Below are 13354 nucleotides of genomic sequence, written 5' to 3' on the forward strand. Positions count from 1 at the left end.
AACTCTTACCATAGAAACCATCGGCATTACCCAAACTGTAGCAGTAGTGGTTTTATGCATCCTCTCTTTGTGTCTCCATAGGTCAGGTTTGGTCCTGGGGGGACGGAGACTATGGTAAACTGGGCCGAGGAGGCAGTGACGGCTGCAAGACGCCCAAACTTGTGGAGAAACTGCAGGACCTGGACATAGTGAAGGTGTGCTGCGGTAGCCAGTTCTCAGTGGCCCTCACCAAAGATGGCCAAGTTTACACCTGGGGAAAAGGAGACAATCAACGTCTAGGTCATGGCACTGATGAGCATGTTCGCTACCCAAAGTTGCTCGACAGTCTGCAGGGTGAGTTGACTAAATAAAAAATTCTTCAGAAGCTTTTAAAATACAAAAACTAATGTCTGTCTTTTATGTCTGCAATCAGGGAAGAAAATTGTGGATGTTGCTGTGGGATCTACCCACTGCCTAGCTCTCACTGACGACGGAGAGGTGCACAGTTGGGGCAGCAATGATAAACTACAGCACTTTGATACGCTCTTTTCTAACAAGAAGCAGCCTAAGGCACTCCCAGGGCTCAACTCTAAACACATAGTGGGGATCTCCTGTGGCCCAGGACAGGTAATATACAGAACTGTCATTGCTGATTTTTATATGCTTAAAATGACAGAAGATAGATTCAACACTTAGTATTTGTTTGTTTTCAGAGCTTCGCCTGGTCCTCATGCTCAGAGTGGTCTGTTGGGCAGCGTGTTCCCTTTGTGGTAGATGTATGCCCGATGACCTTTGAGCAGCTGGACATGCTCCTGCGTCAGGTCAGTGAGGGAATGGACGGCAGCTCAGACTGGCCTCCCCCACAGGAGAAGGAATGTATGGTAGTAGCCACACTCAACCTGCTAAGGCTCCAGGTAGGCAGCAGTCTGTCCAGAGTTGTTTTCAGGCAATTTTGAAACCTCTCCACACCTTCTCTAATGCCTAGTTTACCACACACGACTGTGCTTAGTAATTTCTGACATTGCAGTTTGTCACAACAACAGAAGACGACATTTCTAAAACTTTCCCTCTCTGTTCTTAGCTCCACGCTGCCATCAGTAATCAGGTGGATCCAGAGGAACTGGGATTGGGCCTTGGCAGCGTGCTGCTTAACAACCTGAAACAAACGGTAGTAGTACTAGCTAGCAATGCTGGGGTGCTGAATACTGTGCAAGCAGCTGCCCAAGCTGTCCTCCAAAGTGGCTGGTCAGTGCTGCTGCCCACTGCTGAAGAAAGGGCGAGGGCGTTATCCTCACTTCTGCCAAATGCTGGTGAGTGCAAATCACAATGTTTGCTAACGATGATTAAACACAATAATTCGCACTTAATAGTTCATTAACTCTTTTAATGTTCATATGAACTGAAGAGAATGTTAGGGCTGGGATTGAGGTTTTAATGATTTTTTTTTTCTTCTTTTTTTTCCCCAGCATCTGGAAATGAGATGAGTGTGAGCCCTGGACGTCGCTTCATGATCGACCTGCTGGTCAGCAGCCTAATGGCTGACGGAGGGTTGGAATCTGCACTGAATGCAGCCATCACTGCTGAAATACAGGTCAGTGTGTTAAACACGAGTCATCACTCTGCTCTCCTTTTTTTTACCCAATGTATTCATGGCATCAATGCTTCATCTATTTGTTTAATTTAGAATTCTAAAACCCCAACTGCCAGGTTTCAATGTTATTTTTCAGTTGACCCTAATTGGCTTGCGGGTCATAAAACTACTTGTTACTGGCTCCATTTAAATATTTTTAGACTTGAAAATTTGATTTGATTTTACCAGAACTGTCCTTATCAAAACAGTGCTGCTAAAGTCTCACACTAAACTTTATGACAGATTGAATTTAATCCCATTTAATCCCATAGCAATTTCAAGAAATACTTAGTGTACTGTTGGATTGCTATAAGTAAAACAAAATATTAGACATTGCTGGTTTAAATCTCCTACATCCACATCAACAACTCAGTAAATAACCCTTCACATTAGATAAGAGGGTCACACATTGTAATCTTGACAGGATATTGAAGCCAAGAAGGAGGCTCAGAAAGAGAAGGAGATTGATGAGCAGGAGGCCAATGCCTCCACCATGCACCGCTGTCGCACCATGCTGGACAAAGATCTCATCAACACAGGAATCTACGAGTCAGCAGGGAAACAAAGCCTGCCTCTGGTGCAGCTTGTACAGCAGCTGTTGAGGTACCTGCACTTTGCTTGAATCATGATAAATATAATTCATTACTGTACTACGTAACCCCTCGGTGTCTTCTAACAGATTTATGTATTTGTTTTTAAAGGAACATTGCTTCCCAGACCATTGCAAGGCTTAAGGATGTTGCTCGCCGAATCTCCAGCTATTTAGAGGCAGAGCATGTCAGCAAGGAACGCTCGGCATCTCTGGACCTGCTGCTGCGCTTCCAGAGGCTGCTTGTTAGCAAGCTCTACCTGGGGGTGAATGGCACAGAGAATGTAAATGGATACAGTAAGTCTTTCTGTCTACCCAGATTTTCTCGACTCATCCAGGTTTATCAAGTTTGAAAATGAGTTCTTGAAGGGCAGGGTTTGATTCCTCTGTTGTCTTTACAGATCCAGAGCTTCTGGGTGTTGGTTCCCTGTTAAAGAAGTACATTGCCCTGCTTTGTACTCACATTGGAGACATCCTCCCAGTGGCAACAAGTATTGCCTCTACTGGTCGCCGCCACTTTGCCGAAGTCTCTCGTGTTATTGAAGGAGATCTAACTGGTAATTCCCTCTTCCAAAAATGTGTGTGCAGCATGAATTCTAAGTGCATCTTTAAAAGAGCTTGTTAGACAGTTATGGATGCCTTGCTGTCTTTTCTGCGCTAGGAGTGCTTTTGCCTGAGTTGGTGGTGTCCATTGTCCTCCTCCTCACCATGGATGCAGGTCTGATTCAGGAGACAGGTTCTATCCCTCTCCTTGCTGGACTCCTGGAGCACCTTGACCGTTTTAACCACCTTGCTCCAGGACACGAGAGGGACGATAATGAGGATCTGGCGTGGCCAGGCATTATGGGTACAACACCGACCGTTTCTTATATGTCCCGGAAGGGGATTTATTAGAATCAAGATCATAAATTTGAGGGTTATTCACAGCATTATTTTTAGAATGTAACTAGCTTTGATTCTGCTGTGGCAGGGTCCTTCTTCACAGGCCAAAGTTCCAAGAACAATGAGGAGGTTTCCCTCATTCGCAAGGCTGACCTTGAGAATCACAACAAAGACGGTGGTTTCTGGACAGTAATTGACGGAAAGGTCTATGACATCAAGGACTTCCAGGCTCAGTCCCAGTCATTAACAGGAAACAGTATCCTGGGTAATGATAAAAAATAATTTTCGTTGCGTAAAATTCCAAACTGTTTTTACAGATTTTATAAGTTGTATTCATCGTGTTTTCCTTTAACAGCCCAGTTTGCAGGAGAGGACCCCGTGGTTGCTTTGGAAGCTGCGTTGCAGTTTGAGGACACCAGGGAGTCAATGCAGGCCTTCTGTGTTGGCCAGTATATGGAGGTACCTGCTAACCCAATATACGTTTTCTGTCGGTAATTTCTTACTTTATCATTGCTTCTTGGCTTTGATATTGTGACGTTTTATCATTTACAGCCTAACCAGGAGACAGTCACTACTCCAGACCTCAGCAGTCTGTCTTCCCCGCTTATTGACACAGAGAGGAACCTGGGGCTTTTACTGGGTCTCCATGCCTCCTACCTGGCCAAGAGCACCCCCCTGTCCCCCATGGAGATTGAATGTGCAAGTGGGTTTAATGATTTTAAAACAATCCTGTTTGAAAATCCTGATGTTGATCTATTTTTACACAAAAAAACTGCATTTGAATTCAATTTAATTTTTAACTCATATTCTCGATTTCTTTGCACAGAATGGCTCCAATCCTCCATATTCTCCGGGGGTCTGCAGACCAGTCAGATCCACTATAACTACAATGAAGAGAAGGATGAAGACCACTGCAGCTCCCTTGGTACAACCACTCCAGACAAGGCCAAACTCTACTCCCGAAGATTAACCCTCAGTGACCACGCACAGCCTTTCTTGCAGGCCATTGCGGACAACAACACTCAGGACCACACTGTGAAGGTACAAGCTTGACAAAAATGACTGGCGAGTGAAGCTACACAGTGAGCATGAGGCTAAAGGATGGAATCATGCTTTCTTTTTTGTTTGTGACATTATAGGACTTCCTATGCCAAATAGAGCGTTGCTGTAAGCAGTACCATCTTATTACACCCATCACCTTCCCTCCGGAACACCCTGTGGAGGAAGTTGGCCGCCTGCTGCTCTGCTGCCTGCTCAAACATCAAGACCTAGGTAACCTAGCAACTGGACTAAGGCTGGCTGTTTGAAGAGGAATTAAGAGCTAATTTTGGCTCACTTTGCCACTGAAATGTTCTTTTCACTGTTATTTGTTATGCTAAGATGCACTGAAATCTTTCTTTTCTACACTTGCACAATCTCCAGCACTTTTATAATCAACTCATCATATCTGAAGTGATTTGCAATTTAGTGTAAAATCTCTTTCTGTCACAGGTCACATTGCTCTTTCACTTGTCAGTCAGTGTGCCTTGGGTGTGGACCAAGGGAAACAGAGGTCCCTCCCTAAATCTGTGATTGATGTGTGCCGCATGGTCTACCAGGCAAAGTGTTCTTTAATCAAGGTATGATTCTTGCTTGCAACATCATGATACTGAAATACTTTGCAAGGATTTGTATTAAGCTCCCAGCGGAAAATATTGTGTCAGTAATTTGTGATAGAAAGGTGAAAAGAGGAAGAACAGAACTTTAAATGACATGTTGCTTTTGTCCCCCTTATTTTAGACCCATCAGGAGCAGGGTCGCTCTTATAAGGAGGTGTGTGCCCCCGTCATTGAGCGTCTGCGCTTTCTGTTTAATGAGCTGCGTCCAGCTGTAAGCAACGACCTATCAATAGTGTCCAAACTAAAACTGCTGAGCTCTCAGCCCCGCTGGAGGAGGATCACCCAGAAACTCATCAGGGACCGCAGGAAAAAAAGAGGTGGGTTATTCAAAACCTACTGCAGAGTGATAGGGTTTTCTTCGGATATAAACAATTTCTGAATTTAAATGTATTCTGTTTTTTAGTGCCTAAGAAGTCAGAGTCTGCTGACATCGAAGAGCCAAAGCTTGAAAATGAAGGGACCAATGAAGAGGAACTTAATGTTCATATCAGCCCCACACCTGCTGATAGGAAATCACCCACTAGCAAGACATCCAAGGTAGTTTAATGGGCCTTAATTATTGGAAGATTTCATAAGATTAAAAAAATACAACACAAAGAAGTTCCAAGAGCCTCCCTTTTTAAAATCTAAATTTATGTCTCACCACCACGGTACATGGTACGTGGGACTTGATGTGGCCATGCTGCCATCTGTGACTATGTCATGTGAACATGATAACTCAAGAACAGTACATAGTAGAAACTTCATACTTACACCATGGATACCCCATATGGACTAGATGATCTGATTAGATTTGGATGTGCTGTGCTGCATACATTTCCATATTAATGGTAAAACCGTTTTTTTTGTTTTGTTTGTTTTTTAAACTTCTCTTACCACTGTTGATCCCATACTACTAGTACTGTGAGCATGTGTTCTTTTCTCATGGAGATAATTTGAGGACATAAGTCAATCCAAGCGTCTTGTGTTTGTTTGATCATCTCAGAATCTTAGAAATTTCTTTTTTCTACTCAATGGGCTGTTGGCCAATTTTGATAATATACACATAAATTAAGGCTCATAGGGGTGCAGATTGGTATTGAATCAAATCCTAACAATATAACAGTTTCTCCTTAAGGATGAAGGGCTTAGCCCAAGTATATGTTTTGGTAGCCTGAATTTGTAGACTGGTTTTCTTACATTGCACTTAACAGCCATGCAAGTCTAGTCAAAATATATCACAGGAAGAGCAATACAGTGGCTATGTCAGTATAGTGTGACATTACTGTATCTTCTATTCTTTTGCAGCAGGACAAGTGGCAGCCGCTTTTAAACACGGTGGCCAACGTCCAGAAGTACCGGTGGCTGAAACACAGTGTTCAGGGTGTGTTTTCTCAGTCCAGCCTTATGGCCACCATAGTGGAGTTTGTACTGAAAGAAGAGCCCTTGGATGTAGAGAAGATGAGGAAGTGTCTTCTTAAACAGGTGACAGTGAAGTTACAGATCATAAACTGTCAGTATGACAATGTTTTAAACGAGGAAAGTCAAATCATGACAAATGTGAACTCTGTCTCATCATAGCTGGAAAGGGCTGAGGTGAGATTAGAGGGCATCGACACCATGCTGAAATTAGCCTCCAAAAGCTTCTTGCTGCCATCTGTACAATATGCAATGCTTTGTGGTTGGCAAAGGGTAATACCAGAAGGGACCAATATTGGGTAAGTCAGCAGTTTAAGATCAATGGTAAAAAAAAAGACATTAAGGTATTTCCCTTAATCTCGTAGAGTATCATTGTTAATGTATTGAATTATAATTGTTCAATGGACGTTATGCATACAGTTCATGTGTTTTTTAATTACCTAGCCTTCTACTTTTCTACTCTCCTTGTCAGAGAGCCCCTGTCTGACTGCCTGAAGGATGTGGATCTGATCCCTCCCTTCAATCGCATGCTTTTGGAGGTAACCTTTGGCAAGTTGTATTCCTGGGCCATCCAAAATGTTCGCAACATCCTGCTTGAGGCCAGCGCCCGCTTCAAAGAGCTTGGTGAATGGTTCATTTCTGAAATCTCAACTGGTACTAGTATGATATAATTTTTACACCTGTTATACACACAAACTAACTTATTGACCATCTGTTTATCTCATAACCAGGTGTGCAGCCTGTTCCCTTGCAGACAATCACCAATGAGAACCCAGCGGGACCAAGCCTTGGCACCATTCCACAAGCGCGCTTCCTTCTGGCCATGATACACATGCTGTCCCTGAAACATGGGTCCAACAGCCTCAGTCTTTTGTTAAATTCTGGCATACTTGCTCTCACACAGAGTATTCTCAGGCTTATAGGTGAGTACTGTCTAATTGAATATTCAACATTCAGTCTACCCAGAGCATATGCAAGGGGCACCTGTCCAAATTTATGGATGTAGGTGGTTGATGTCTCTTTTTTTCTTTATTTCCAGGACCCAGTACAGACAGCAGTGAGGAAGACCTGAGTTTATGTGCACACGGAGGCTCAGCCACAGTACTGGAGGAGTCCAGAAAAGAGACTACCCCTGCCCCCCTACCTGCCTCTGGCCCTGACCTGGCTGCCATGATGAAGATAGGCACCAGGGTCATGAGGGGAGTCGACTGGAAATGGGGAGATCAGGTACCTGAATCCATTTTATAGTCACTTTGGCAGCTGATTTATTATTGCTTTGTCATTAGTAGCTAAAATGGGGAGGAAAGGCCTGTTGTTTAGTATCTGACCCTGTGCATGCTCTATCTAGGATGGTCCAGCACCGGGTCTGGGCAGGGTCATTGGAGAGCTGGGTGAGGATGGCTGGATCAGGGTGCAGTGGGATACAAGCAGCACAAACTCCTACAGGATGGGCAAAGAGGGAAAGTATGATCTTAAACTGGCAGAGCCACCACCAACTGCCCAGCCCCCCACTGAGGACTCGGACACAGAAGATGACACAGGTAATTTTAAATTACTGCTTCAGTAAAGACCACAACTACAAGCCAAATGTGAGTTTCAGCCCTTCATCTTCACAATCTCCCCTCTTTGTCACAGAAGGTGAGCTGACAGAGAGGAGCAGCCACCCGACTGCTATGATGCTAACCAGCACAGTCAACCTGTTGAAGACACTATCTCTATCATCTGGGATCTATGCAGAGGTGCTGCAGACAGATGCTACACGGACCCTATGTGGGCTGCTGAGGATGCTTGTGGAAAGTGGAGCTAGTGACAAGTCAGGTAGCTGAACCGCCATGTTTATAAAAGGCTTTTTATCTTTTTGCACAACAAGTTATTGGGTATCATCTTATTCTAACTTGACCTACCTTTGTTGTCAGGCTGTCACTCTCACAGGATGGTGTCTCGGGAGCAGCACAGGAGCTGGTGTACACTGGGCTTCATACGCAGCATCGCTCTCATGCCCCAGATGTGCAGCACACTCAGCACCTCTGCATGGATTAGCCTGCTCATTCGAATTGTTGAAGGACACCAGTCCTTCAATGCCATTACTCTGCAGAGACAGGTGTGTTACTATGATTGTGTGTGTGAGATGTGCTATACACACTGTGAAATCATGCCATTTGTTTTTATTAATTATAGAAGTTCTGCAGGGAAATGTTTAGACTAGAATAATACATAGTAATAGTAATATAATATAGTTGGAGGAGGCTTGTATATACATTTCTTGAGACTTCAGTTGTACTTGAGTTACTGAACAGGAGAGCATATCTGGTCCCTCTAATCCAGTTAGGATTCCTTCTAAGAGGTACTAGTGCAGAACAGAGAAAGAGAAGAGGCTGCTTTCACAAACGGTATCCCTCTGGAGGTCACACCCCTTGTCTTGTGCACCTTGCATGTCTCCAGATCCTGGCACTACGTCTCCTGCAGGCAGTCCTGCCCTCATGGGACAAGACGGAGCGCTCTCAGGACATGAAGTTCCTGGTGGAGAAGTTGTTCAGCTTCTTGGGAAGTCTGCTGAGCACCTGCTCGTCAGACCTGCCACTTCTCAGAGGTGCGGCCGCAAATCAGGCTTTATGTAAAAATACGGTGTTTTTGCTGTAGCATGTATTTTAACATTGCTACTTCCTCCCAACAGAGGGTTCCCTGCGAAGGAGGAAGTCCCGCCCTCAGGCATCTCTTACAGCCACTCACAGCAGCACCCTGGCTGAGGAGATTGTTTCTGTCCTGCGTACCCTGCACTCTCTTGGCCAGTGGAACAGCCTGATAAATGATTACATCAACACTCAGCTGAGCTCCATTGGAGATGTTATGGCAGGCTGCCAGTCTGAAGCAGTAAGAATTGTTGCAGTATTATTGAATTAAGTAGTGTCTGTGTTAAAACGTCAGTTCTCAGCGATACTTCGATTCTGACTTAATTTATGAAATGAAGTCAGAATCAAGGTAACTAGTTCTATGATAATTGTGAGTATAAATTTCCCCTTACATTTATGTTGTTATTTCAGTGTTTCCTGGAGGAATATTTTCCTGATTCGGAGGGTCCCAGAGTGGGCAGTCTGATGGCAGTGATGGCAGTGATTGGAGGGATTGATGGGCGCCTCCGGCTTGGTGGCCAGGTCATTCATGAGGAGTACGGAGAGGGAACAGTCACACGCATCACCCCTAAAGGACGAATCACTGTCCAGTTTCATGAGATGAGGACATGTAGGATTTGCTTGCTCAGCCATCTCAGACCGGTATGAAAGTATTTAAATGCTTTTTTGTGTATGTACAACTAGCACATTAGCATTACTTTCACTTAAAAAAAAATTAATTAGACAGTAAAATACTGACTTTATTTAATGGTTATTTTCCTCAGCTGTCTGCAGTATCATTCAGTGTGCAGAATCTGCCCTTCACCGAGCCCATGTTGGCAGTTTGGGCCCAGCTGGTGAGCCTGGCTGGAAGCAAACTGGAGAAACAACGCATGAAGAAGTCCCTTAGCCGAGGGCTTACAGGTACAGAAACTACTGAGGTACACAATACAAATGTTGTAGACTTGATGGTCTCACATTTGACTCGTAAAAAAATAAAATATTAATAACTGTATTTACTCTAATATCTAGTAAAGTTTAGTTATGATAAATGGTCGCTTGTCTGATTCATTCTTTACAAATAATGACCAGGACAAAAGGTTTTAAGCTGTAGAGGATGCTTTTATTTAGTGTTTAATTATACCTATTATGTCTCCAGCTGACCAGGTGGACATCCATTTGCTACGGTGCCAGCAGCTCAGGCTGTATATTTTGAAGGCAGCGCGGGCCCTGCTCTCTCATCAGGACAAACTCAGGCAGATCCTCTCCCAGCCAGCAGTTGTGGACATAGGACCCAACCCCAGTGGTAAGACTTCAGCAATGAAGTAAATTCTAAATACTTTTTATGCACTGTTTTTATGGGTCTCAGGGTTAGGGTTAGGGTTTTCTTGTTTGTCATCTTAAATAATGTATTTTGTGTATTCACTTCCCTTCTATAGAAAATTCAAACCTCATTGTTTTAGTAGAGTAAGATCAGGAACAACTGTGGAATTTTGAAATAGAAAATATGCACTCTCTACGCTGCTGCTTTGGGGCATTATCATGGCACCCAGTGGATGGACTGGGTGGCCATATGGATCTGATGAGCTGTGCTTACACAATTAGTGCAGTTCTTTTGAGACAACACAGTAGCTCCTGTATGGGAGGACAAACTTAACAGTGTCTGATTGACCTGTCTGCTTACCTAGCAGACTGTGGAAGTTTCCCTGAGCACATATGCAGGTGGATGTAAACTGAGCTTCTGATCAGAGTTTTGACAAACATGTTTGTATTATATTCACAGATAATCTATAACTTAGTGAAAAATGTTAAATTTGATTTGATATTTCATTCTATCTCAACACACTTCTCTGTCATCTCTTTTTGTTTGCAGAGGATCCAGTGGTGTCATCTCCTGATGTGGGAGACTTGTCTCCTGAGGGTCCCCTGCCTCCATTGATCCTCCTGCAGCAGCTGCTGTCTGCTGCCACTCAGCCCTCCCCGATCAAAGCCATTTTTGACAGGCAAGAGATGGAGGTGAGTCAATAGGCCTTTCTTTAGTAATCCAGTGCTAAGTATGTTCAGCGGTAATGTTGCATACATTCAGCTGGTGTATTTAGTTTGACCTCAGCATTATCTGTGTATTGCTGGATGTGTAGGCGGCAGCTCTGGCAGTGTGTCAGTACCTGGCTGTGGAATCCACCCACCCATCCTCTCCCTTGTTTGAGGAGAGCAGCTCCAGTGAGGCCACCACGCCTGTCACCATACAACATGTCAGACCGCCTAAACAGAAGAAACAAAAAACGTCCCCTGTCCCTCCCTTACCCATAGTCCTCCAGCTCATGGAGATGGGGTTCCCACGGAAGAACATTGAGTTTGCATTGAAGTCGCTGTCTGGAACTACAGGCAGTGCTTCTGGTGTGCCAGGTATATTATCATATGACATAAACCTGAATTTGTGAATATATTGGAATGCTTGCCTTTCACCCTCTGTCTCTATTACTCTAGCTAAAACTCTGTGGCTGTCACTGCAGCAGCATGTCTGTGATATTTGTGTTGCAATATTTGTAATATCATGTTTTGAGATATACTTCTGGAGAATAATTGAGCATATACATCAGGTGTCGAGGCTCTGGTGAGCTGGCTGCTGGACCATCCAGACATTCACGTCACTGAGCTGTCAGATGCTGACACTGTGTCAGATGAATACTCTGATGAGGAGGTTCTGGAGGAGCTGGAGGAGGCAGAGCCAACATTCCCTGTGGTACATTACTTTGTCTTTTATTTCTGCCATAACCCACCTAATAATTGACTGAACCAATGTAATATTCCTTGTGTTTTACATTAGCCTCCAGGTGCAGTGGTGACTGAAAGCCAGACATTTAAGAAGAGATCAGATTTCCAAAGCAATGATGATTATGCTGTGTATGTTAGAGAGAACATTCAGGTAAGAGCAGCGGCATTTTTCTAAAACTGCCTCAAGGAAATGCGACCTAAGTATGAATGGTCACTGACTTCTGTTCAGGTGGGGATGATGGTGAAGTGCTGCAGAACGTACGAGGAAGTGTATGAAGGAGATGTCGGGAAAGTGATTAAACTGGACAGAGATGGACTTCATGACTTAAATGTGCAGTGTGACTGGCAGCAAAAAGGAGGAACTTACTGGGTCCGCTACATCCACATCGAGCTACTTGGTAAGTGGATACATGATTTCAGTATGACAAGTGAAACCCTTGACAATGTGTTTTTTTTATTTGTTTGTTTTTTTCCTTCAGCCTTTAACATATTTTGGGTCATTATTTCCTTTACCAGGATTCCCACCACAAAGTTCTCCATCCCATATAAAAATTGGTGACAAAGTGAGGGTGAAACCCACAGTCACAACACCAAAGTACAAATGGGGCTCTGTCACTCACAGGAGTGTGGGAGTTGTGAAAGGTAACCCCTTATTTGTAGCCTTTAAGTAGCATATCTCAATTTTTTGACTCTATTAACATGCTGAGAATCCTCTGTTTTTTGTACTAATGGAGCTAAATGTTTTTGTTTGTTTTTTTTAGCTTTCAGTGCCAATGGAAAGGATGTGATAGTAGACTTCCCTCAGCAGTCCCACTGGACTGGCTTGCTGTCTGAGATGGAACTGGTGCCCAGTGTTCACCCGGGAGTGAGGTATGGATATGTTCAAGGTTTCTCTCTACCCATTTACAGTATCGATCTATTCCAGCATGTTGTTCAAATGGAGTCCCTGTACTGTCCGCAGGTGTGATGGCTGTCAGATGTTCCCTATAAACGGCCCCAGGTTCAAATGTAGGAATTGTGACGACTTTGACTTCTGTGAAAACTGCTTCAAGACCCGCAAACACAACACCAGACATTCCTTCGGCAGAATCAACGAGCCTGGTTAGTCACACATTCCCTTGGATATTATGGGTTTTTTGTGTGTGTGTGTGTGTGTGTGTGTGTGTGTGTGTGTGTGTGTGTGTGTGTGTGTGTGTGTGTGTGTGTGTGTGTGAGAGAGAGAGAAAGAGAGAGAGAGAGTTCTACAATGAAATAAGATTTTACCCATTTGAAATAGTAAGAAAAATGTGTGTGTGTGTGTGTTTGAATCTTTTGTTAATCTTCCCTACAATTAGGCCAGTCACCAGCATTCTGCGGCCGCTCAGGAAAACAGCTCAAGAAGCATCACAGCAGTCAGCGTGGGATGCTGATTGACGATTGGTCTCGTGCTGTCAAGAGCCTTAATGTCTCTTCCTCGGTTAACCAGGCCTCACGCCTCATTGACTGCAGTGATCAGTGTTGGCAGTCCTCCGGCTCGCAGGGAAAGGTAGGAAATTGAATTTCATACTCTAACTAGAATGTCACTCAGTAGAGAGCATACCTCTGCCAAGGCCGAAGATCGACGAAAATGTTGAATAATGCCCTCTCTCGCAGTCTTATGGAAAGTTATAAAAAATTCCTGGACCCGCCCCTTTATCCGGACCCACACCAAAATTTATTGGGTTCTTCCATGGCCCACGCTCCATCCCTCCACCAAGTTTGCTGCAAATTGGTTCGGTCCTTTTTGCATAATCCTGTGAAAAATAAACAAACAAGCAGACACGGGTGAAAACATAACCTCCTTGACGGAGGTAAT

At 44.1% G+C, this 13354-nt stretch overlaps 1 protein-coding gene across 4 annotated transcripts in view; it reads left to right on the forward strand.

The window, feature by feature from the left end:
* herc2 (HECT and RLD domain containing E3 ubiquitin protein ligase 2) overlaps positions 1 to 13354 on the forward strand; it is a 47014-nt gene that overhangs the window by 10570 nt on the left and 23090 nt on the right. For 3 of the 4 annotated variants that reach the window (XM_040129411.1, XM_040129414.1, XM_040129412.1), the window contains exons 15-53: positions 82 to 333; positions 413 to 606; positions 693 to 893; positions 1061 to 1289; positions 1446 to 1570; positions 2034 to 2212; positions 2311 to 2495; positions 2600 to 2755; positions 2860 to 3045; positions 3169 to 3345; positions 3436 to 3539; positions 3633 to 3783; positions 3907 to 4121; positions 4220 to 4352; positions 4572 to 4699; positions 4860 to 5055; positions 5142 to 5275; positions 6026 to 6202; positions 6299 to 6435; positions 6609 to 6760; positions 6868 to 7059; positions 7176 to 7363; positions 7485 to 7677; positions 7772 to 7954; positions 8053 to 8237; positions 8579 to 8726; positions 8811 to 9007; positions 9178 to 9408; positions 9531 to 9669; positions 9905 to 10051; positions 10619 to 10761; positions 10884 to 11151; positions 11346 to 11488; positions 11573 to 11671; positions 11750 to 11918; positions 12037 to 12162; positions 12282 to 12390; positions 12482 to 12621; positions 12855 to 13045. In XM_040129411.1, coding sequence (XP_039985345.1) covers positions 82 to 333; positions 413 to 606; positions 693 to 893; positions 1061 to 1289; positions 1446 to 1570; positions 2034 to 2212; positions 2311 to 2495; positions 2600 to 2755; positions 2860 to 3045; positions 3169 to 3345; positions 3436 to 3539; positions 3633 to 3783; positions 3907 to 4121; positions 4220 to 4352; positions 4572 to 4699; positions 4860 to 5055; positions 5142 to 5275; positions 6026 to 6202; positions 6299 to 6435; positions 6609 to 6760; positions 6868 to 7059; positions 7176 to 7363; positions 7485 to 7677; positions 7772 to 7954; positions 8053 to 8237; positions 8579 to 8726; positions 8811 to 9007; positions 9178 to 9408; positions 9531 to 9669; positions 9905 to 10051; positions 10619 to 10761; positions 10884 to 11151; positions 11346 to 11488; positions 11573 to 11671; positions 11750 to 11918; positions 12037 to 12162; positions 12282 to 12390; positions 12482 to 12621; positions 12855 to 13045 — 6602 coding nt within the window. The remainder of the gene's footprint in view (positions 1 to 81; positions 334 to 412; positions 607 to 692; positions 894 to 1060; positions 1290 to 1445; positions 1571 to 2033; positions 2213 to 2310; positions 2496 to 2599; positions 2756 to 2859; positions 3046 to 3168; positions 3346 to 3435; positions 3540 to 3632; positions 3784 to 3906; positions 4122 to 4219; positions 4353 to 4571; positions 4700 to 4859; positions 5056 to 5141; positions 5276 to 6025; positions 6203 to 6298; positions 6436 to 6608; positions 6761 to 6867; positions 7060 to 7175; positions 7364 to 7484; positions 7678 to 7771; positions 7955 to 8052; positions 8238 to 8578; positions 8727 to 8810; positions 9008 to 9177; positions 9409 to 9530; positions 9670 to 9904; positions 10052 to 10618; positions 10762 to 10883; positions 11152 to 11345; positions 11489 to 11572; positions 11672 to 11749; positions 11919 to 12036; positions 12163 to 12281; positions 12391 to 12481; positions 12622 to 12854; positions 13046 to 13354) is intronic. The other variant, XM_040129415.1, reaches the window with a different exon arrangement.

This window comes from Xiphias gladius, chromosome 6 (genome assembly GCF_016859285.1).
Source record: "Xiphias gladius isolate SHS-SW01 ecotype Sanya breed wild chromosome 6, ASM1685928v1, whole genome shotgun sequence".
Lineage (NCBI taxonomy): Eukaryota > Metazoa > Chordata > Actinopteri > Istiophoriformes > Xiphiidae > Xiphias > Xiphias gladius.